A 25,112-nucleotide genomic window follows, 5' to 3' on the forward strand; every position below is an offset into this window, starting at 1 on the left:
CTCTGACTTTACATCTACAAGGTGGACCGACAAGGTAGGAGTGTCTAATAGAGTGGACAGTGAGTGGACACAGTGTTTAAAAACTCCAGCAGCACTGCCGTGTCTGATCCACTCAGACCAGCGCAACACACTAACACACCACCACCACGTCAGTGTTACTGCAGTGCTGAGAATGATCCACCTGCTCTGTGAGGGTCCATGGGGGTCCTGACCACTGAAGAACAGAGTATCAGAGAAGCAGATGGACTACAGTCTGTAGCTGTAGATCTACAGTAACAGTCGAGATTCGCCGCGCTGTGTTTTCAATCAAATCAATCCTTCAAAGCGCTCTGGCGTCCCAGACCCGCTGTGGTCGGAGTGTGAATCCTCCTGTCCAGTTGGGGGCGCTATGATTTCTGTAAGCGCGGCTCTTCAGCCTCAGTGAAGTGGAGAGAGGGGACGACAGCTGGCATAGGCAGTCCACTCGGTCCAGCTGTGGCTCTGGAGAGAGAGAGATGGAGAAAGAGAGAGAGAGAGGGGGATGGAAAGAGGACTTCGGCTCTAATGAAGGTAAATGAGGAGCAGCTCCTTAGGCCCCCCCGCTCTGCCCAGTGGAGAGGCGGACTGACCGCTGCTGGCTGTTCGAGTCGCAGGTCAGGCGCGGGCTGGTCACTCCGAGCTGAGCAGGACATTAACGCTGCGTTTGAGGCTCTCCTGGTCAGACGCTGCGGTACTGCTGTGCTTAGGATGTACACAGTGCTCAGTGATCTAGAACCCTTCCAGTGGTTGAGCACCCTGTCTGAAAAACACCATATAACCCAGTCAGAACCCATTTCTGCTGGTTCCTGCTGGTGTCCAGTTGTCGGTAATGGTGTCTGGTGTTTGTCCTGTTGGACTCTCACAGTGGAAATGACTCTAATGGTTTAACCAGGAGTTCTAGGTCTGATTCTAGATACATCTGATCATGTCCTAATGGGATCTAAAGGTCTAGGGATCTAGGATCACTAGCACCCCAGAAAAGAGCCATCGGGGGTTTTAAACCTGATGGCTTTGCTTTGTTTGTTCCCTTATTTATTTGTTTGTTTGTTTGTTTATTATTATTTATATTCTTGTTTGAATTATTATTTTATTATGATATATATTTATTACTATTTTTGTCATTTTAGTTTTCTTTTTTGATCTTGTCCTCCTTTTGTTTCATCTTTTTTATTTTATTAACTTTAACATTTTAGTTATGCTTTTATTATTGTTTAATATATTCTACTGATTTTTAATGTAACTTTTGTATTTTATTGTTAATGTTTTGACTTTATTTGAATCATTTTTATTATTAAATTTACTTTTATTGTTTGTTCATCATCAGTCCCTTTTCCTGTATCACCTCGGCAGCACTGTAAATGAGGGGCACCCTCAATGCTCTCCGAGGTTGATTGATTAATGAGAAGGTTAGAGAGTTACCTTTAGAGACCGCTGGTTTCCTGTAGGTTACCTTTAGAGACCGCTGGTATCCTGTAGGTTACCTTTAGAGACCGCTGGTTTCCTGTAGGTTACCTTTAGAGACCGCTGGTTTCCTGTAGGTTACCTTTAGAGGCCGCTGGTTTCCTGTAGGTTACCTTTAGAGACCGCTGGTTTCCTGTAGGTTACCTTTAGAGACCGCTGGTATCCTGTAGGTTACCTTTAGAGGCCGCTGGTATCCTGTAGGTTACCTTTAGAGACCGCTGGTTTCCTGTAGGTTACCTTTAGAGACCGCTGGTTTCCTGTAGGTTACCTTTAGAGACCGCTGGTTTCCTGTAGGTTACCTTTAGAGACCGCTGGTTTCCTGTAGGTTACCTTTAGAGACCGCTGGTATCCTGTAGGTTACCTTTAGAGGCCGCTGGTATCCTGTAGGTTACCTTTAGAGGCCGCTGGTATCCTGTAGGTTACCTTTAGAGGCCGCTGGTATCCTGTAGGTTACCTTTAGAGGCCGCTGGTTTCCTGTAGGTCACCTTTAGAGACCGCTGGTATCCTGTAGGTTACCTTTAGAGACCGCTGGTTTCCTGTAGGTTACCTTTAGAGACCGCTGGTTTCCTGTAGGTTACCTTTAGAGACCGCTGGTTTCCTGTAGGTTACCTTTACAGACCGCTGGTTTCCTGTAGGTCACCTTTAGAGGCCGCTGGTTTCCTGTAGGTCACCTTTAGAGGCCGCTGGTTTCCTGTAGGTCACCTTTAGAGGCCGCTGGTTTCCTGTAGGTCACCTTTAGAGACCGCTGGTTTCCTGTAGGTTACCTTTAGAGGCCGCTGGTTTCCTGTAGGTTACCTTTAGAGGCCGCTGGTTTCCTGTAGGTTACCTTTAGAGGCGGCTGGTTTCCTGTAGGTTACCTTTAGAGACCGCTGGTTTCCTGTAGGTTACCTTTAGAAGCCGCTGGTTTCCTGTAGGTTACCTTTAGAGGCCGCTGGTTTCCTGTAGGTTACCTTTAGAGGCCGCTGGTTTCCTGTAGGTCACCTTTAGAGGCCGCTGGTTTCCTGTAGGTCACCTTTAGAGGCCGCTGGTTTCCTGTAGGTCACCTTTAGAGGCCGCTGGTTTCCTGTAGGTCACCTTTAGAGGCCGCTGGTTTCCTGTAGGTCACCTTTAGAGGCCGCTGGTTTCCTGTAGGTCACCTTTAGAGACCGCTGGTTTCCTGTAGGTTACCTTTAGAGGCCGCTGGTTTCCTGTAGGTTACCTTTAGAGGCCGCTGGTTTCCTGTAGGTTACCTTTAGAGGCCGCTGGTTTCCTGTAGGTTACCTTTAGAGACCGCTGGTTTCCTGTAGGTTACCTTTAGAGGCCGCTGGTTTCCTGTAGGTCACCTTTAGAGGCCGCTGGTTTCCTGTAGGTTACCTTTAGAGACAGCTGGTTTCTTGTAGGTTACCTTTAGAGACCGCTGGTATCCTGTAGGTTACCTTTAGAGACCGCTGGTTTCCTGTAGGTTACCTTTAGAGACAGCTGGTTTCTTGTAGGTTACCTTTAGAGACCGCTGGTTTCTTGTAGGTTACCTTTAGAGACCGCTGGGTTCTTGTAGGTTACCTTTAGAGACCGCTGGGTTCTTGTAGGTTACCTTTAGAGACCGCTGGTTTCCTACAGGGCACCTTTTAAAATACATTTTAAGCCAAAACTTTCTCACAAAACCATCGTAAAACACAGTCTCAGACATCAAGCAGTGAATTCCTAACCATTTAATCTAATGGCTTTCTATGAAGGAGCTTTTAGTGGTGGATATCTGGTTCCTATCACCACCACTGTGAACAGTTCTGACTTGGCAGATTTATCTAGAGCAGAGCATTTCACACCAAACCACTCTGAACAGCTCTGAGCTACATGTAACATCTCAGCCTTTTAATTATATTGAATTTTTAGAAATCGCTGGAGCTCCCCTTTTAACGGAGGGTTCATTATCGGGTCACAGAAGGCAGGAGGTTCAGTCAGTGTTCTCCTGGCTAGTGTTTCAGTAGAAACGGTGACTAAGTGACCTCAGTGTTTGGATCTGTGGTAAAGACGTTAGTTAATAGGGATGGAAGTTGTGATTGGAAGCGCACACAGCAGGAGTGTCGGCAACAACAGTCCGTCCACAGCTGCACACAGAGGGGACGTTATAGTAGAGCTGCAGTGCAGAAACCCCTCATTACAAAGATGAGTGCATGTTTGAGAGTTCAGTGGTGCAGAAACCACAGGCTGTGGTCAGCAGAGATGTGGAAAGAATGGAATGGTCAGATGAGTCGTCCTGCACTGTCCTCTCCACAGGCTGCATGCGTATGATGTACACCATCATCACACTCATTAGACCCCTAATCAATAGCCCCTCATGGGATGCTGGCATCCTGGAAGAGACCCCTCATCATGCATTCTTAACAGTGAGGGCTCTTCGAGGGTTCTTCAGTAAAGAAAGTGGTTTCATGTAGAGCCATGAACATTGAAGGAGTGGTTGCATGATTCTTTGGGTCATGAAAGCATTCTTCATATTGATGGAGAATGTGCTGGCGATAGTTCTAGATAGAACCTTTTTGAAAAGGGTTCTGTATAGCACCCGAAAGGCTGACCGCAAAAAACAGAAGAACCCATTTTGGTGCTATATAGAACCATTTTCTTTCCTAAAGAACCTTTGAAGAACCATCATTTTGAAGTGTGTAACAAATAGAAGGAGCCTTTTTGAAAAGGTTCCATATAGAACCATCTACAGCAAATTTTCCGTCAGTCTGAAGAACATTTTCACGATGCAAAGAACCCTTTAATCATGCAAAGGGCGATTATATACGATTGCATCACCTGTTTTAAGATGTTTTTTGAACATTTTACAATGTTCCTAGTCTTGCATTGCAGCTCTCCCAACTTTGGGAACAAGTCGTGTCATCGTTTGCAGAATATGAGCATGTTTAGAAGAAAACAATCAAGTTGATGAGACAAAATATTACACATCTTGTATTTTCTGTACAGTTTTTGTTGAAATACAGGGCGAACCCACAGACCTTAATCTGTATGTGCCTTACGTCACTTTCGTGTTCATTTCAGGAGCTTCTTATATTTATATATTTTTACATTATTCTATTTTTACGATTAGTGTTTCTTTTTAAATTCACACCTTTTTCTCTTTACCGTCTATTTAATGTTCTTGTTACACCGTGGAGTCTGAGAGTAATGCGCTGTCGGTGTGTCCTCACTCTCACTTTCACTGTATGTCCTCTACATATTGTAGTATTGACCATAAAGCTGACTTGACCTGACAAAGTACATGTATAAATCGCTGCTTTTGGTTTTGCGTTTTACCGACTGTCTCCATTTTTTTTGTTCTAATTGGGTTTGTAGTTTTGTCTCGTAAGTACTGGATTTGTGGGTTTTGGTTTGATCTAAAACAAACTCAGGGTTGTCTACGTTTGGTACCGTCTGCATCAGTGTTATCCATGTTTTTTCTTTCTTTCCTCCAGAAATGAACGTCATCGACACCATTACATCTACCTCCAGCCGCAGCCCAAGATGCCAGGGGGATAAATCCCACCGCTGAATCCAGGAGAGCCTGGAATATGTGAACATGGCCTTCATAAGAAGCTTCAGTACCCAACAGCCCTTCGCCGATCCTCTCCTCGCGGCACAAACGCAGACGAAGCCAGGCAAGGAACGAACTCACCGTTGCTTTGAGTGCGGGAAGAGTTTTACCCGGCAGAGCACTCTACAACGACACCAGCTCATCCACACGGGGGAGAAGCCGTTCTACTGCTCCCAGTGCGGGATGAGCTTTAACGTCCAGAGTAACCTCCAAACGCACCAGCGCATCCACACCGGAGAGAAGCCGTACTGCTGCGCCGAGTGCGGGAAGAGCTTTACTCGCCAGAACGTTCTCCAGAGACACCAGCGCACTCACACGGGAGAGAAGCCGTATCACTGTTCGGAGTGTGGAAGGAGTTTCAATCAGCACAGTCATCTCCAGCTACACCAGCGCATTCACACAGGCGTGAAGCCGTACGACTGCTCGGAGTGCGGGATCAGTTTCACTAGACTGAGTCACCTCCAGAGACACCAGCGCATTCACACAGGGGAGAAGCCTTATTACTGCTCGGAGTGCGGGAAGAGCTTCAGACATTCACATACTTTAAAGATACATAAGTGCGTTGAGACGGAGGTGCAAATCCGTGACACGTGAGTGTCGGGTCACGACGTGCGTTCTGGTTGCTTAGGAGCACGAACCGTGTGCTGCCGCAGCTTTAAATAGCTGCCAATTTAAGGAAAATGTCCTCTTTCTCGTAATTTGTAAGCAAAAGTTTGAACACCCCGGGTCGAATGACGCGTGTAAGTTCACACACGGGTCGCTCTGCAGGAACGTCCACTTTTCTGTCTGTCCATAGGGGGTCATCGGTGTTACCGATCATCATCGGTGTCACACACGAGAAAAGTAACACCGGTGACGTTTTTAATGAAGAACACATTTTACAGAAAACGGCTGCTGCAGAACATCAAACCATATCATGGTCCATCCTGGAACGTCCGCTAAAACATGGAATTTAATCCATTTATCTTCCGTTTTTCCACTTTTACCGCATAAAGTCGGTCACACCAGTGACGTCAGCTAAGAGCTTCGTATGAGATCATGAGCTGAATGAGAGAATCTCTGAGAACTGAGACACACAGTGGACTCACCATGAGCTTTTCTTCATGGATCCTCAGAAAACAGGGGAAAGGAAGATGAAGATGATTTTTTTTGGTTCTACAGTTACACTAGTGACACGACTCCTGGGGACAACGACTTTGAATATATACTTTCTAGTATTTAGTTGGCATTTATTTTCTTTGTGTCATGTCATTTCTATATTCCATAGTCATGTGTAGATTATCGCAGTTAAAATAGCATGAAAAGCTTTTTTTTAAACCTCAAAATCTCGCCTCACGCTTCAAACAGGACCGTAGGGACGAGCTCTTCTGTGGTGCTTGGAATTCTATATAACTGATTTAAAATCTAATATTGCTAAATTGAGGCTCAAGAAGGTGTAATTGTTCAAATAACTTACATGTAGCCATTTTAAAATAGCTTTATTTTGACAATAGAAGTCAATTTGAAGCCTGACGTGTTTAATATATTTGTAAACACTACGGACACAACAGCGAACGTTTCCGCAGAATGGCTCTCGTCCTGTACGGAGAGCCAGCTTAAAAGTGGCATGATATGAAATGTGCCCTAACTTTAGCACAGCCCACCGTCTCATAAATGAATCAGAAATGAAGAGCAAGTGTGCATTTAAATGCGCGTCAACTGTAGACAGTTATGCTTATAGAAATCAATAAAACATGTTTCATCTGACTAGGGGTGCCAAAACTTTTGCATTGTGAGTCTGTGATGAGTGTAATATTTAGTGATTATTATATGATATCTGTAGTGCATATATTTACATTTATGGCATTTGGCTGGCGCTCTTATCCAGAGCGACTTCCAGCTTGATCAGTTTACACAGCTAGGCGAAGGTGGTGTTAGGAGTCTTGCCCAAGGACTCTTATTGGTATAGTGTAGGGTGTTTGCCCAGGTGGGGATTGAACCCCAGTCTACAGTGTAGAAGGCAGAGGTGTTAACCACTACACTAGACAACCATATTATGTGTGCCGTGTGCCTTAACGGCGAGTCTTAGTTCTGTCTGTTTTATTGTAGTTGGCGATGTTTCCATTAGGGCCTGATAATATCGGGTGATATGGACACCTTCTGATCGCCGGCTGTTTCGGTCATGGCGTTGCTTGGATGAGTTCCCAACAGTAACGCAAATCCTTACAGTTGCACCACCCAGCGCGAATCCCTCTGTTTAGGTCAGCATTTCAGATTGAACGGTTGAATTTTAATATGAACTGCTGTCAGGTGAGAATTCCAAAACATGTATATAATATATCCAGTGCTAACCTTCGGCATAAGAAGCTATAACACTGAGACGCTTTCGTTTATCAAGTATATGAAATAAAAAGAAGTGATACCTGATAGAAACCAAATCTGCAAAGTATTCCGGGTGGCTCCACCCCGATGCTGCAGTATTTATTTTATTTATATTGTGCACTTTTGCTGTCTATTGAGTTGAATTCATCATATAAAGCCGTTATGGAAATCTGTGATTAATAAATAAACGGTTAAGTGTCTTTCATGCGTTATTGTCCTTTCCAGGAAACTACTACGTTGTCGTGAAGTGTCCCTGAATCTTTACAAAATGTGAAAAATGATGAATATGCTTGATGATGCAAGTTGGACACGCCCCCGTCCCTATAGGTTTCCAAATTTTAACCCCTCCTCCCATTACTCGGCACAGGCTATAATGGGGAATACAAACTGGAGAGATTTTCAGGTCACCAACCAGCAAGTGTTAAAGCGTTAATCTAACAACCTGCACATTTACATACCCTCCGATAATACAGTCATTACTGGATTTCGGCCAAGCGGTCATGTAAACAGCGTCCTCTGAGTTCTCACGTTGAATTAAGGCCGTTATTGGAGTTCTAGAAATCTGATGAAGATGACAGCTGGATTTTAGCCCAGTAAAGGGGGTTTTCAGCGCATGTGTACCCTTACTCTGATTTCTTTCGTTCTCTCAGTCGGCTCATGTGTGAATCTCCCAGGAACAGCGAGCAACGTTTAACCAGGAGGCGGCAACAAAACACACTTGGAGAGCCGCCGAAACCAACTGTGTGCTTGATGTAATGAAGGATTTGAATATCCTTGATCTTCTAGATCAGAGGTCACTAACAGGCAGGCTGCGGTCCAAGGCCAGACCCAGGCGCGGTCCTATGCAGGCCTGGACCTTTAACCTAGAGAAACTATGGAGAATTGTTTCATTTCGACGGGGTGGTCCTATTTTAAGTGGAATAAACTTTCTAGCCTTTAGTAGCTTTAGCCGTCTGGAAGACCAATCGCATTTGTAAATATCACACATGAAGCTACTCAGCCAATCAGAACTGTGCATTACAATAAGCACTGAGACTCCAGTGAGAGACACACACAGGGGAGGGATGAGGCGGGAAACCCAGAGAAAAATGTTGCTGAAATCTGACTGAACTGGACTTGATATTCAGTTATTGACTGTATAAGATGCTGATTTACCTATTAGGCTACTTCAGTAAACAGCATATGGCACTGAATCATGATGCAAGTCAGATATTATGATGTTCTGAATTTTTCTTTAGCTGGACCTCATTGACTTTTAATTAAAGACCCCTGTTGTAGATGATGGATGTCTGATCAAAGGGCCCAGTGTTTTTTTAAAGCAGTGACGTTTTAATATTTACATCTTCTTCTGTAGATTTATTGGTAAGAAATGTGATTATCAGTCGGAGTGCTTGTTTTCTAAACTTGTGTCAGTGGAGAATCAAACCTGTGCTGTGGTGCTAATGTTAGCCCTGACAGCAAGATGGTTAGTGGACCAGTGGACCACTGTCAGCCCACTAACGGCAGAGCTGGCGCTCCACGTTTTCTGGGCGGCCCACCGGCGGTTAAGCAGAATAATAGATAAAATTCCTTTTTTTATCGCTCATTTTTCCCCTTACAGTCAAATTTACCAATTTCTCCTTCCTTCCTTCAGTTATACTTTGTAAATTACTTTAGTAAATCGTTTTAATTTAGCTCAGTATCAGCAACAATATTTTCTATATTATTATTATTATTATATTCTACATTTTATATCAGGCCTAGTGTTTTTTTTTTTTCCCCAGCACTGCCGTGTCTGATCTACTCGCACCAGCACAACAGACTCCAACACATTACCACCAAGTCAGTGTTACTGCAGTGAGAATGATCCACCACCCAAATAGTACCTGCTCTGTGAGGGTCCATGGGGGTCCTGACCACTGAAGAACAGGGTAACAGAGTATCAGAGAAACAGATGGACTACAGTCTGTAACTGTAGAACTACAGAGTGCAGCTCTACAGTAAGTGGAGCTGATAAGATGGACAATGAGTGTAGAAACGAGGAGGTGGTCAGGATGTTACGCCTGATCTGTATATATATTTATACTATATTGCCAAAACTATTCACTCATCTGTCTTCACACACACATGGACTTGAGTGACGTCCCATTCTTAATCCATAGGGTTTAATATGATTTCGGCCCACCCTTTGCAGCTATAACAGCTGCAACTCTTCAGGGAAGGCTGGGAATTTTTGACCGTTCTTCCAGAAGCGCATTTGTGAGGTCAGACACTGATGTTGGGCGAGAAGGCCTGGCTCACAGTCTCCGCTCTAATTCATCCTAAAGGTGTTCTATGGGGTTGAGGTCAGGACTCTGTGCAGGCCAGTCAAGTTCTTCCACACCAAACTGGCTCATCCAGGTCTTTATGGACCTGCTTTGTGCACTGGTGTGCAGCCATGTTGGAACAGGAAGGGGCCGTCCCCAAACTGTTCCCACAAAGTTGGGAGCATCAAATTGTTCAAAATCTCTTGGTGCTGAAGCTTTAAGAGTTCCTTTCACTGGAACTAAGGGGCCGAGCCCAACTCCTGAAAAACAACCCCACACCATGATCCCCCCTCCACCAAACTTTACACTTGGCCCAACGCAGTCAGAGAAGTGCCGTCTCCTAGCAACTGCCAAGCCCAGACTTGTCCATCAGATTGCCAGATGGAGAAGCGTGATTGGTCACTCCAGAGAACACGTCTCCACTGCTCTTGAGTCCAGTGGCGGCGCTTTACACCACTGCATTCCACGCTTTGCATTGCGCTTGGTGATGTAAGGCTTGGATGCAGCTGCTCGGCCATGGAAACCCATTCCATGAAGCTCCCTACGCTGTTCTTGAGCTGATCTGAAGGCCACATGAAGTTTGGAGGTCTGTAGTGATTGACTCTGCAGAAAGTTGGTGACCTCTACGCACTATGCCCCTCAGCATCCGCTGACCCCGCGCAGTCATTTTATGTGGCCGACCACTTCGTGGCTGAGTTGCTGACGTTCCCAATCGCTTCCACTTTGTTATAATCCCACTGACAGTTGACTGTGGAATATTTAGTAGTGAGGAAATTTCACGACTGGACTTGCTGCTCAGGTGGCGTCCGATCACGGTACCACGCTGGAATTCTCTGAGCTCCTGAGAGCGACCCATTCTTTCACTAATGTCTGTAGAAGCAGTCTGCAGGCCTAGGGGCTCGGCTTTATACACCTGTGGCCATGGAAGTGACTGGAACACCTGAAGTCAATGGTTTGGATGGGTGTAGGAATACTTTTGGAAATATAGTGTGTAGATAGATTCAAATCAGTATAAAATCAAAGCAGTATTGATTGTAAAGTCTGCGATGAAAATGTTTAAACCTTGATTTATTTCTAACAGTCAAACGTGCTGATAAGACGGGATGTTTCAGTTCTTTCAGAAAGGATAAAGAAAGGATGAGAGATTGGGGGGGGGGGGGGGGCAGTAAAAGGTAAGAGAACAGAGCTGCAGAACCTTTCCAAACTCTGAATCTGGAGTCTGTCTAATAAATCTAAGGAGAAAAGCGCTGGTTCTAATGGTGGGAAAAGGCCACAGACCCCCCTCTGCAGGCCTGGCGGAGAAGTGTGCACTGAACACAGGTGGGATTAAAAACAGCCGGTCCAGTTCAGGTTGATGTGAGCCTCCTGTCCAGCTGGGGGCGCCTGTGTCTCTCTGTCAGTGGTTCTCCAGCCTCAGTGAAGAGGAGCAGTCCGCAGATCCTCAGGAGCAGGGCTGAGTGTTGGGGGAGATGAAGAGGAGCTGCTCTGCTGAAGGTAGTAAATTAGATGCTGTCGTGTTTTCCAGTTGTGGTGTGCACGTTTTGCAGTTGTGGGTGCTGAAGTAGTTTCGTCCAGGCCTGTTTAACTGGCAGAGGGTCAGTGTGAAGAACACAGAGCAGCCTCTGTCCACACTGAGCTCAGCAGGCCTGTGTAGTTTCTCATGGTGTCCTAATAAAGAGATGGACCATCATAATAATGCATAGGGACGTTTCTTAGATGCTGTGTTTAGTATTTAGGCCTGACTCTAAAAACCCTTTAATGAGGGAGCAATCAATCCATCCATCCATCAATCAATCAATCAAGCAGTCAATCAATCAATCAAGCAGTCTTTACTCAAACTCAGGTTACAGTGACCCTCGTTTACGGTGTAGCCAAGCATCACATAAAAACAAAGGACTGAAGTGGGTAAATTAAAACTGGAGCAAAGACAGAAAATAAGTCCAATCCATTTTATTAAAACAGGACATAAAAAGAAAAGTGAGACATTAATAAGACAAATCAGGACAACTAATTAAACCTAATGAGCGGATTAGTGATAAAATGTGAATGTGAGTAAGTTACTGAGCTGGCGTGGTTAATATGATATTTTATCATTATCGTGATAAGTTGTCTCACAGTACTCTTTTTTTTTTTGTTGTTGTGTTTATCGTGGATCGATCGCTTAAATCAAATCAAATCACGTTTATAGTCACATCACATTTACACAGGTGGACAGTGAGTGAGAATCTTAGGCACAGAACCCCCTTATAGAATTTAAATACAAATAAATATCTAAGAAGAAAAAGCAATATATATATTGCTTTGTATGTGTGTGTACACACACACACACACACACACCGACTCTGAATATACACACAATCAAAATATACGCTAGTGTTGCACTAATCCAGTGTACTGTTGTACAGTAATAAGTTATGAAATAAAACTGATATATACAGTTGTTCACATTCCCGTATGTGCAGTTAGTCTGAGGGAGGTAATAAATGAGATGCAGGTTCTCAGGGACAGGATACTGACAGAGAATCTTTCAGACTGGACAGGATGTGTGTAGAAGATGTAGAAGATGTCGTAAGTACAGACTTGCTGGATTGAAGGTGCAGTAAGATCAGAGTGAGTCTGATGAGGTGTAGGTGAGGTGGTGGTTGTCCACGGAGATGATGACTCAGAGGTGCAGTGACGGGCCTACAGACCGACACCCCAACACCAGTGGCAGTTCAGCAGCCTGATGGCCCGGGGGAAGAAGCTGTCTCGGAACCAGCTGGTTCTGGACTTTACAGATTACTGACTGCGTTTTAATACACAGTGAGCGTATTTAGGCCTGTTTGATTGGTGCAGTGCAGTTTATGAAACATTGAATCATATACATGCACTCATGTAAATGCACTCGTTGTTGTAGAATTATTATTATTATTATTATTATTATTATTAGTAGTAGTAGTAGGAGTATATGTGGCACTATTGCTTATATTCTGTCTGTTCCAACCTATTAAATCTCAGAAAAACTAAAGATCGTGATGCCTACTGTGTATTGTGAAAATATTTTAAAATATCAGGATTTAATATTTTTAATATTTAATGGTGGGATTAGAACAAAAAGATACGGTACTAATACTACAATACAAATAATAAAATAGTGAAATTATAAATGAACAAAGAAAACATCTAAAATAGATACTCGTGTGTGTGTGTATAGATATATAGATATAGATTGATAAAGATATTAGTTGGATTGGATTAAGAGCAGAGAAAGCAGTACAGTGTGTGGGTCAGTGAGCCTCCTGGACCAGCGCTGGGAAACATTACCCTCGAGTTTCCTGCTGTTTCCTGCACATTTTAGTGCTGTCTCTGCTCTCTGTTTTCTCTGCCCCGCCCCCTGATCCTCCGAATCAGCTCATCAACAAGCCCTCACAGAGTTAAACTGGGTCTGTTAACACAGGGAGTGCTCTGAAATATGCCGGCCAGTGGGCCTCCAGGACCAGGGTTGGCAAGCGCTGCTCTAGGACAGCGAGGGGGGAGCTGAAGAACGACGATCAGCGTGAAGACCGCTCGAGCGCTGTGTGAAACTTGGCTCCGCTGTCCTTCTCTCTCACAAGAAGAGGAGCACGCACGAGGTTTGTGTCCGAGTACGAGTCCAAAATTCTCACAACATTCCCGTCTTTCTTCTTTCTGCACAAACTAGTGCAAGTAGGTGCTGTATTTGGCAAAGTTATGTGACGGTCAGTTCTCATGGTTATTTTGGTGGTCAGGAGCTCTTTTCGTAAGTCAAAGCCAAGAGAAAAAACAATAGATGACAGTAATGAATCGTGTGGAGTGTGAGCAGTACAGTGATTCTGAGATCTCGATCTGTCTGTCTGTTAACTTCACTACTATCCTGATCAAACGTTTAAGAATTACTCAAATAAATCTGTAAGCTCTGTACACTATATTGAATATATATATAATATAATATAATCTTGCTCCAGTGGTTGGATCACATTTCCAGACAGAGTGTTTTTACTGAGCTGAGAAAATCTGCCTTTAGTTCCAGAGCACCAGCGAACCGGACCCTCACTACAGGAACCACTACAGCTCAGCTCACTGGGTCACTCAGTCACTTTAAACTTTTACTCGCTAACCACCACCTGATTTACCTGTTGCTCAATATTATTGGCTTATTTTCATTATTTTAGTTACTGCTTTATATTTTTTCCCCATTTATTTGTTATTTATTATTTGTTCTTATTCTTGTTTTAATTCTGATAATTTAATATTTCCATGATTTTCATTTATTTTATATATAATTATATATTTTTTATATTATTTATCTTCTTTTGATGGTATTAGTCTTGTTTTTGTTTTTTAAATGATTGTTTTCTGCTGTTTATTTATTTATTTATTTATTTTTTCATTAAGGTGTTTATTGTTAAGGTAACTTTCATTCAGTCTTGTTTGTTATTTTACTATTTTGTCATGACATCAAACTTGTTCTCCTCTGATCAGAAACTAAGGCTGTGTTCACACAACAGGTAAAAGTGGCAAATCTGCAAATTTTCTCACCAAATCAGATTTTTTTTGTTTGGCTGTTCACGTTGTCTTTTAAATGTGATCTGTATGCGACATCAGTCAACAGATCAGCTCCTAAACTGACCCACATGTGCAAAGGAACAATGCGTCACGCTGTTTGACGCGGCTCTTCCAGAGGTAAACAATCACGACTGGCAGCGAACGCCTGTCGCTCCCGGAGGGTTCAGCTTCATCTTCACCAGCATCACAGGAGCCATCATGAAGCTTCTCTGACTGACAGCTGGGCTCACCACCCAGACTGTCTTCAAGCTTGCCGTGAAAAGGTCACGGTATTCGGCCATGGTCACTTCTTTGGTTCTCGTCCTCGGATTCTTTAAACTTTGCTTTCATACTTTGACGCTGCAGCCTCACTCTCCGGCCGTGTTCGGGCATTTCTTTCAAAATCTCTTCAAACGTGGAGGGTTTGGATGAGTCTCTTCTAATTTATGTGAGGAAATATTGGTCAAATCTGTCTGATCAAATGTGTCTCAGCAGCACAAATGTAAACTTAGATTGAGGCAAATACCGCATGAATTCTGGTCCAGCTGTTCAGACGGAGTTGCATTACTACAGATCAGATTTGGATCGGAATTCCGTACCACATGTGAAAGCGTCTCAAATCAGAATTGAAAATGTCAGGTTCAGTGCGGTTTTTGCTGTTTACACTGACACACGGACACACATCTGTGTCACATATGAAGGAAAAATCAGACTTGGGCCTCTTTTGCCTGCTGTGTGAACGCAGCCTAACTGGCCATTTTCTGTTTGATTGTACTCTCTTGCATTTGACAATGAATTCTGAAAATATTTCTCGTTTTTCTTTCTTTTCCAGAAATAAACGACTCCACACACAGTTAAACCTGCCTCCTCAGGCACATCATGAGATGACGAGAGGAACACGACTGCTGAAACCAGAGATTAATCATCTCGTAACAACAGCACATGATAAGGTCTGGGATGTATTAGACGATAAACGAACAGACTGTTCTCGTAGTTGACCTGTCGGGTGTGGGAGAAATGGGCAAGCGTGAAGACCTGAGCGATTTTGACAAGGGCCAGATCGTTGTGGCAAGGAGACTGGGTCGGAGCATCTCCGAGACAGCGAAGCTTGTGGGGTGCTCGCGGTCAGCAGTGGCAAGTACCTACCGTAAGTGGATTGAGGAGGGCCAAACCACGAGCCGCCGTCGGGGTGTTGGGCGCCCAAGGCTCATCGATGCACGAGGGCAACAAATGCTTTCACATCTGGTTCAAGCTGACAAAAGGCCTACCGTGGCACAAGTCACAGAGATTTTTAACGATGGTTACAAGAAGAACGTGTCGCAACACACAGTGCATCGCACCCTGCTGCGTATGGGGCTGCGTAGCCGCAGACCGGTCATACCAACCGTGCCTGGTCACCGCCAAAAGCGTCTACAATGGGCACGTGAGCATCAGAACTGGACCTTAGAGCAGTGGAAGAAGGTCGCCTTTTCTGACAAGTCCCTTTTTCATTTACAAGAAGTGGACAGCCAGGTATGTGTGCGCCGTTCATCTGAGGAAGTGATGGGACAAGTACAAGACGCTCAAGGGAGTGTGATGCTCTGGGCCATGTTCTGCTGGGAAACCCTGGGTCCAGTTGTTCATGTGGATGACAATTTGACATGCGCCACCTACCTGAACATTGTTGCAGACCAGGTACACCCCTTCATGGTGACTGTGTTCCCCGATGGCAGTGGCCTCTTTCAGCAGGACAATGAATCCTGTCACACTGCACAGGTTGTTCAAGAGTGGTTTGAGGAACATGCCAAACAGCTCGGGGTGTTGGACTGGCCTCCAAATTCCCCAGATCTCAATCCGTTCGAGCATCTGTGGGATGTGCTGGAACAAGAAGTCCGATCTGCAGCGGCTCCGCCTCGCAACTTGCAGGATTTAAAAGATCTGCTACTAAAGTCTTGGTGCAAAATACCACAGGCTACCTTCAGAGGTCTTGTAGAGTCCATGCCTCAACAGGTCGAAGCTGTCTTGGCAGCACAGGGAGGCCCAACAGAATATTAGGCAGGTGGTCATGTAGTGTCCATAAGAGGTTTCTGTGCTCGATGAGCAGCCGCTTGTCCCCTCTCCTTATGAACATGTATAACAGACAATCACAGGAAAGTACAGGCATGCAGCAAATTTGCCGATCTTCAGAGTGTGGGAGGAGTTTTATTACACAGGATACTCCCTAAACACAACAGATTATTCCCACCCAGTAGCTTTGTTACTGCTCACAGTACAGAAAGAGCTTCAGACGTGATTAACCTGTATAGAAATAACTGTTCACATTAGTAAGAAACAGGACCAGATTTACTAAGAGAGGCGCTAATTACCCACAGTCAGATGATCCGTTGTGCCTGTGCTGGTGACTAATTTCGGAGCTTATCTACTAAGAACTTTCATGCAAATGAACAAAGAGAACTTCTTAATTAACATTTGAGCAGCACAGTAAAACCACATTTGACTCGCATTCCTTTTGTATGGAAGCCAGTGTCCACCAAGTCGGGGAAAAAGACTGAAGCCTAAACCGCAGATTACGGCTTTAAATGGAGCATGTGTCCTCCTGTGTCCACCGGCTCCTAGGACGGTGTTTTAGGGCCACTTTCAATAAAAATAAAATTAGTAGACTTTGAGAAAATAATCGTAATTTTAAAGTGGCATTAATACCAGGAAAGGTCGCCATATTGTGCCCAAGGACTTTGCAAAGGGAAGGCAACGCCTCCTCCTGTTAAAGTGAGGGGCGTTGAGGAGGTGGTAGAGTTACACTTTCATATCGATTCACCCTTAAAGAAATACTGTCTCCCTGTCTCTCCTGAGTGTTATTAGTTTAAGAAACGGCTGTAACTGTTAGTCAAGAAACTGTGTTTATCTAGAGATAATAAAGAGCCAGACGGACTCGGAGGAAAAGGTCTGTCTGTTTTGATTAAGGAGAAGTACACGGCTATCAGTGATCACACCTCTGCACCATTCAAAGAGGGCATGAAGTTTCACAAATGGAGAAAACGATGATCTAAATGATCATATCCGCAAAGAGACAGGAGTGAGTGGACCTCCGTCAGTATGGCAATCGAGACCCCACCGCGTTATGGCAGCCCCCTCACAGTTAGCCCGCTTTATTCTTGAAATATAACGACTTTATTCTCCAAGTGTACTGAACTGTACCTAAAACACCACTGTAAGCTCCAGTCCACGTGGGCCAAAACACCGCAGGCTTCAACTCGCTTCATGAACTGTTAGTTGAGGGTAAATGCTGATCTCCACAGCTCTTTAGCCCGAAGGTCCCCAGTTTGACGTGCCTGAAATAGAGTGTAAAATGTAGAGTGCCACCACTGGAAGGCGTGCGAGCTGTGGGATGTGGCCAAAACATTTCTTTCCTTTGATTCTGGTTCAAGTTGCGACTCTTTAGGTAGAAATCATGACCCATTTTCTCCAGATAATGATTGAATTGGTCAAAATATTGACTAACAAAAGTTCTTACTCTTTGAGAAAGTGCAAGATTACAATACGTCATTATTTTGAGAAAAGAATATTGCAGCCCACTAAATGAACTTTACGCTGTTTACCGCAGGCGAAGTGCACTTTGGTGCTGAGGTGGGGAGCAGGGGGCACAGAATCTAAAGCATAAATAAATAACTTTTTTTATTAGAAACAATGAGCTTTTCCATGCTCTCAATAATCCGATCATAATCAGATTTTTGCAGGTATCTGATCATTTAAACAGTCATGTAAACAACACTCGTTGTAACGTCTAGACATCTGATTGAGAAGTCTGATAAAGAGCCGGATCCCTTTATATCTGCTATAAGGCGGGTTCTGCAGGGGGGCTTGGGTTTATACACCTGTGGCCATGGAAGTGATTGGAACAGCTGAATTCAATGATTTGGATGGATGACTGAATACTTTTGGAAAGCAAGTGTATTTAAGTTTGTGAATGCTGATATGAAAAAGTAACTCAATCTCTCAAGTAGTTTTCCAATAAAAACTTATTTACTCCGACGTGAGTCATTTCTCTTATGAACACGAGTATCACTACACCAACAATACACGTTTAACGATGGTTCTTCAAGGGTTCTTGAGCAAAGAAAGTGGTTCTATATTGAACCATGAACACTCAAAGGACCCTGTGCATGATTAAAGGGCTGTTTGCATCATGAAAGGGTTCTTCTTTTGTTACGGGCTTGATATTGTAACAATAAGAGAACCCTTTTCGGTGCTATAGGTGCCGGATGCAACACACTGTCAATCAGACGTCATTTCACCACGCTGGGAATCATTTAATCAGGCAAAGGGTTCTTTGAGTGTTCATGGTTCTATATTAAACCATATTCTGTCCTAAAGAACCCCTGAAGAGCCATCTTTTTTAAGTTTGTATTTTTATTGAAGTAGGGTTTTCACCGCTCTTCTCACCCCTGGTTTTCTTTTCATTCAGTGAGGATTTTCTCAGCAACATTTTGAAAGAAATCAAGATTTTTATGTAATTTGTATTTCATCACTGATGCTAAATCAAAGACTTATGGTAACTGTGACTGTCTAGACTGGTTACAGACCTAGATTTACTTGCAACACTCAAAAATAGTGGCAGATGTTGTTGAGTCCCCCCCCCCCCTACAGGCCAGTCGGAGAACTGCAGGAAAGAACTGCTGACCAATCGTAGAGCAGGAGGCGGGGTTTAGTCTGAAAACAGGTGCGATTAAAAACAGCAGCTCCAGTGTGGCTGTGAATCCTCCTGCCCAGGTGGGGGCGCTGTTTCCATACCGTTGGTTCTCCAGCCTCAGTGAAGTGGAGAAGCTCTAAGCGTTTCTGCAGAACTGTAAGAGGCTGAAAGAGGTTCTGCAGACCTGAAGGTAAAACAAGACGCATGTTTTAATGAAGTCAGAAGGACAGGTTCTGTAAATGCTTTCAGCTTGAGCAGCCTTCCTCCAGGATTAGCTGAAGAGGCTAATGCTAGCTCCTCTGTCTGTGTGTTCTTCATGTTCTCCTCTCTTAAAATGATGGTTCTTCAAAGGTTCTTCAGTAAAGGGAGCTGAAAAATGCTGCTGGAATTGAGCCATTAGGGTTTTGCTTTCTAGTGGGAATTGGCTTAATGGTTTCCAGTAGATAACACCTTTTAGATCCCATCAGAGAACCCTTAAATGCATAGAATTAGCAGTTGGTCACCTGTTAAACCATTAGGGTCTTTTATATTGTGGTATGAACCCATTAAAAAAACCAAAATACATTACAGAACCAACAGAAACTCCTTAACTTAATGGTTTCTTTGTTTTTCCAGCAGGGTGGTTCTATATAGAATCCTGCCATGATGCCAGGGTTCTTTGCGTGGTGAAGTGGTTCCTCAAGTGTCTATATAGAACCTATTTGATAACAGGTCTATACTATATTGTCTATACTATATATATCTAACACTATATTGTCTAAAGTATTCGCTCGTCTGGCTTCACATGCGTATAAATTTGAGTGACGTTCCATTTTTAATCCATATGGTTTATTATGATGTCGGCCCACCCTTTGCAGCTATAACAGCTTCAACTCTTCTGGGAAGGCTTTCCATGAGGTTTAGGAGTGTGTTTATGGGAATTTTTGACCATTCTTCCAAAAATGCATTTGTGAGGTCAGACACTGATGTTGGATGAGAAGACCTGGCTCACAGTCTCCGCTCTAATTCATCCCAAAGGTGTTCTGTCAGGTTGAGGTCAGGCGCTTTACACCACTGCATTCCGCGCTTTGCATTGCGCTTGGTGATGTAAGGCTTGGATGAATCTGCTCAGCCATGGAAACCCATTCCATGAAGCTCTCTATGCTGTTCCTGAGCTGATCTGAAGGCCACATGAAGTTTGGAGGTCTGTAGTGATTGACTCTGCAGAAAGTTGGTGACCTCTGCGCACTATGCCCCTCAGCATCCGCTGACCCGCTCTGTCATTTTACGTGGCCGACCACTTCGTGGCTGAGTTGCTGTCGTTTCCAGTCACTTCCACTTTGCTATAATCCCACTGACAGTTGACTGTGGAATATTTAGTATGGAGGAAATTTCACGACTGGACTTGTTGCACAGGTGGCGTCCAATCACGGCACCACGCTGGAATTTACTGAGCTCCTGAGAGCGACCCATTCTTTCACTAATGTCTGTAGAAGCAGTCTGCAGGCCTAGGGGCTCGGCTTTATACACCTGTGGCCATGGAAGTGACTGGAACACCTGGATTCAGTGATTTGGATGGGTGACTGAAAACTTTTGTCAATGTAGCGTATATTTTTTGCAACTTTGTTGATTTCTGAGACTTTCCTGTGGAAAATGTCTCTTCAGTTTTTTATGTTATTGGGTTGTAGTTTGAAAGATCTGGTAGTAACTGAACTAGATTCATGGTTAATGGGTTGTTAGGGCTCTCAGATGAAATGAATATCAGAATTTCCTCACAGTCTTTTTTTACAGTTAATTTGCCCAAAAAATACTTCTTTTAAAAGCAGTGCATTTTGTTGTGAGTGGGCATTTAAACTTCATAAATAAGAATTTATTTACTACTTTTATAAAGTACTAACCTTTTTTCCATCATATGAATTCTGGTTTTCACATTAACTGAACACTCAAATGAACGTTAAGAATAATGTAATCGCTGTTTAAATTTCTCACCACTGTCCAGTGTGATCAGGGGTCGACAAAAATCAAACCACCTCAGGAGCCACAACGTTTCACCGTCTTGCGTGTAAACATGTCTCAGTATGTGCTAATGTGCTAGTGTAGGCTAACAAATATAATGTAAACAAACCTGCAGACTTTCTTCGCTCTGCTTTAAGCTTTAGCTCAGATGTAGCCGCTTTTCGCACATCTCTGGCAGGAAACCTTTCCTCAAAAGTAGAACAGTTTCTTGTAAATGTCTCTCAACGTTCAACTTTTTACGAGATGGAAGTCAGCTCCTCATTCGCAGCCTCTTTTTCAAATTTTCCCGTTCCATCTTAAATGGAACAGCAGGCAGCATTTAAGGTTCCATTTTTCCAATGAAAAGCAACTTCAGCTTCTTGAATTTCCGATGAAAAGTAACTTCAGACTTTTTAGTGTTTGTCAGTTTCTTGTTGCAGATTAAATGTATCAGGTGTGCTTATAAATGCAAATAAGTCCATTCGTCTCCAAATGATCGATATTCGTCTTAAATCTTTCTCTTTGCCTGTTCGTTAGCTACTAGCTAGGTGAGATTGTTGTCTGTGTTGCTATGGCCAGCATGACATGACCAGCATCAAACATGACATTTTGTCTACAGTACTAATGGTGCAGATATCACTGACATTGCCATGGTGTGTTTTACTGATGACCATGTGTGGAAATATGTTTGATTTTGTGGAGGTGTTTAACATCTATATTTATAGTAGAATGAACTGTGCTCTGATTTCAGTCTATGAAAATATAGCCAATTACTGTGCAGGCTAGATGGTAGAAGATCCTTGTCATATTGGAGATAAAGTGAGTTTTAGACAAGCCAAGGGTGTGGACGTTGGCCAAGAAAAATTATACTGGACCTGGCCCAAAATTAATATATTGATTGGGTCATTTTTATATTCAGTATAAACATGTAATTTGAGAATAAAGGGTTCCCAAATTATGTAAAAATGAATAAAACGGGAAGGGCAAAGGAGGAGACAGGTGAGCCCCGCTTTGCCCAGATGTGTATAAAAACTGATGTACAGGGTGATTCAGAAAGATTCATCTGATTTCAGAATGTCAGATGGTATTAAACTGTAAATGGTTTAAATGAGCTTAAGGTTTATGTAGTTTTATACATGTTCAATATGAACCTCCTCCAGCTGTAGACAACATCAACGCCATAGACAAATTCATCCCATGCTCCATTGAGCATGTCGGGTGTCGCTGCACTCACGGCTCTTTCAGTGCGATTTCGGAGATCATCCAGTGTTGTGGAACCAAAGACGAACGCTCTGAGCTGTTAGACGTTCACTGCTGATGAAGATCGCACTGCATAGTGATGACCAATTCACTCTTACACTTTCTTCTCAGGGCTCTCCATCTCCTCTCAGACTGAAGGGAAAAACTAGATGACCCCCTTTTGGCAGTCGTGGGCTGGAGAGTAGGGAGCTGTCCCTGTGACCTGAAGGTTGCCGGTTCGATCCCCAGCGCCGACAGTCCGTGACTGAGGTGTCCTTGAGCAAGACACCTAACCCCCAACTGCTCCCCGGGCACTGTGGATAGGGCTGCCCACCGCTCCGGGCAAGTGTCCTCACTGCCCCCTTCACTAGTGTGTATGTGGTGTTTCACTTCATGGATGAGTTAAATGCGGAGGTGGAATTTCCCCGTTTGTGGGATTAAAAAAGTATCACTTAACTTTCAATTGGTATCTGATTGCTTTGAAATCAGATGAATCTTTTGAATCACCTTGTATTTTCTTTGTGTTCTTCAGGTGCAACCCGAGGAAACTGAGGTTAACGCTTCCGTTTTTAGGACCTTAGTCTTTAATAAAAGATGGCACCTTTTCTCCACCATTCTTGGTTTTTTCTTTCTTCCGTTTTGTATTAGCTGAAGTTATATTTTTGAGTTTGAAGCATAATCGAACTTGCCATTTAAAAGCAATATTTGTAGAAAGAAATTCAAGTCATGACCACAGCTGTGAAGCACCCAGTCAGCTGTGCTTCAGGGTGCACCTCCAAATGGTTCAAATAGGTAGATGAAAAATATTGTGGCCAATTTATTGCTTTAACACATTATTAACCTGTTAACTTTGACACTACCAATTGTTATTATTGGTTTGTTTTTGTTCTGTCTGCTAAGTCGTGTTAATCATGATTAAGTTCAAGTTTTATCCGATACTGACTGAACATGTTGAATATAATTTTTCATTCTCTTTTTTTTCTCCTCCAGACATCTGCAGTTCCCACTTACCTCCGCAAGAACGTGATGAGGAGTCGAGGAATTTGTCTGCCTGCTGAAATCCAGAGAGGTTAGCATATGAGGAAATAGTGTCCAAAGGAAGTTTCACTACAGCAAACCTCCTCTTGCCGCTTCATTTAACAGCCTAACAGGAAAGTAGGAAGCATGGAGAAAACTCAGCACTGCTCAGAGTGTGGGAGGAGTTTTACTGCAAAGAGTGACCTCCAACAACACCAACGCATTCACACCAGAGAGAGGCTGCATCGCTGCTCGGAGTGTGGGAGGAGTTTTGCTCTGAAGATCACTCTTAAACGACACCAGCGCATCCACACAGGAGAGAGGTTGCGGGACTGCTCGGAGTGCGGGAAGATTTTCACCACGGAGAACAACCTCAAGCAGCACCAGCGCGTTCACACCGGAGAGAGGCCGTATTATTGCTCAGAGTGCGGGACGAGTTTTACGACTGAGAACAACCTGAAGCGACACCAGCGCATTCACACGAGAGAGAGGCCGTACGACTGCGTGGAGTGCGGCAGGAGTTTTGCTCAGCAGGTTCACCTCCAGCGACACCAGCTCGTCCACACAGGAGAGAAACCGTATCAGTGTTCGGAGTGCGGGATGAACTTCACTAGAAAATGTCATCTCCGACGGCACCAGCGCATTCACACCGGAGAGAAGCTGTATTGCTGTTCAGAGTGCGGCAAGAGTTTCACTCAACAGAGCACTCTCCAAAACCACTCGCGCATCCACACAGGAGTGAAGCCGTATTACTGCTCAGAGTGCGGGGAGAGTTTTACTCGACACAGTTACCTCCGACAGCACCAGCTCGTTCACACAGGAGAGAGGCCTTGTGGCCATTCGGAGTGTGAGGAGAGCTGTACTTTAAAGAATAATCTCCGGGAACGCCGGCACATTCATGCTCGAGAGAAGCCGTATCACTGCTCAGAGTGTGGAAAGACATTTACTAGACATTATACTCTCCAGAGACACCAGAACGTTCACACGGGACAGACATAATTACTGCTCAGAGTGTGACAAGTCAAGTCAGAGTTTATTTATATAGCGCTTTTTACAACAGGCCTTGCCACAAAGCGTCTTGGATGCTGGATCGGCCTCTTGACCAGTTCATGTAATAGGCAGTTCGTGGTTTCGATGGGAAATCATTCAACAAAAAGATCTGGCATTTCTTGCGGCGTGCCTCAAGGTTCAGTTTTAAGGCCTTTGCTTTCCTCCTCTAGGTGACGTCATTAGGAAACATAATACAAATTTTTCATAGCTGTGCTGACGACACCCCCTTAAACATTTCCATTCCGTCTGGTGATCAAGACTCTGTAGACAGACTGACCAGCTGGGTGTCTGATATTTCTCAGTGGATGTCACAAAACTTTCTGCAGAAAGAACTTTCTACGAAAAAACGGAAATATTGATTATTGCTACAGAAACTCAGAGAAATCTGCTTAATGAGAAACCTCGCTCTTTAGCTTCCTATACCAAACCTGAAACCTGGGTGTGATGTTAGACTCTTAGCTCTGTTTTATCTGCATGTAAACAAAGTCACTAAAGTGGCTTTTTATCATTTGAGAAATTTCAATAAAGTTCAGCCTTTTCTCTCTCAGAGCGACGCAGAGAAACTTGTTCATGCGTTTGTCACAGCAGAGTTGATCACTGTAATGGTCTTCTTACTGGACATCCTAAGAAAACAATACGTTCTTTACAGCTTGTACAAAACGCAGCAGCATCCTAACAAAAACAACGCAGAGAGATCAGATCAGTCCCACTTTAAAAGCGCTGCACTGGCTGTCTGTATCATTCAGGATAGATTTTAAAGCTCTGCTACTAGCTTTTAAAGCTCAACATGACCTTAAAGCGCCGCTTACATCACAGAGTGTCTGTCTATTGTTCAGCACGAGGTCTAAGATCTGCAGATACTGACCTTCTGAACACCTTCAGTAAAATACAGAGAACAGAGCGACTCGCTCAGTTATCCTGCTTCTAAACTGTGGAGCTCAGTTCACCT

At 43.9% G+C, this 25,112-nt stretch overlaps 1 protein-coding gene across 1 annotated transcript; it reads left to right on the forward strand.

Moving 5' to 3' along the window:
- Nucleotides 1-391: 391 nt before the first annotated feature.
- Nucleotides 392-24,715, forward strand: LOC108441962 (gastrula zinc finger protein XlCGF26.1-like). The gene is made up of 3 exons (XM_037534157.1): nt 392-549; nt 4,911-5,586; nt 23,248-24,715. The coding sequence occupies exons 2-3, from the start codon at nt 5,015-5,017 to the stop codon at nt 24,110-24,112; spliced, it is 1,437 nt and encodes a 478-aa protein (XP_037390054.1). The 5' UTR covers nt 392-549; nt 4,911-5,014; the 3' UTR covers nt 24,113-24,715.
- Nucleotides 24,716-25,112: the final 397 nt, after the last annotated feature.

Source organism: Pygocentrus nattereri, chromosome 2 (assembly GCF_015220715.1).
Source record: "Pygocentrus nattereri isolate fPygNat1 chromosome 2, fPygNat1.pri, whole genome shotgun sequence".
Lineage (NCBI taxonomy): Eukaryota > Metazoa > Chordata > Actinopteri > Characiformes > Serrasalmidae > Pygocentrus > Pygocentrus nattereri.

Bases quoted from the DNA above. Each gene is read 5' to 3' on its own strand.
- LOC108441962 (XM_037534157.1), top strand. From the start codon at position 5,015: ATGGCCTTCATAAGAAGCTTCAGTACCCAACAGCCCTTCGCCGATCCT. The intron at 5,587-23,247 runs GTGCGTTGAGAC...ACAGCCTAACAG, and splicing joins CATACTTTAAAGATACATAA to GAAAGTAGGAAGCATGGAGA.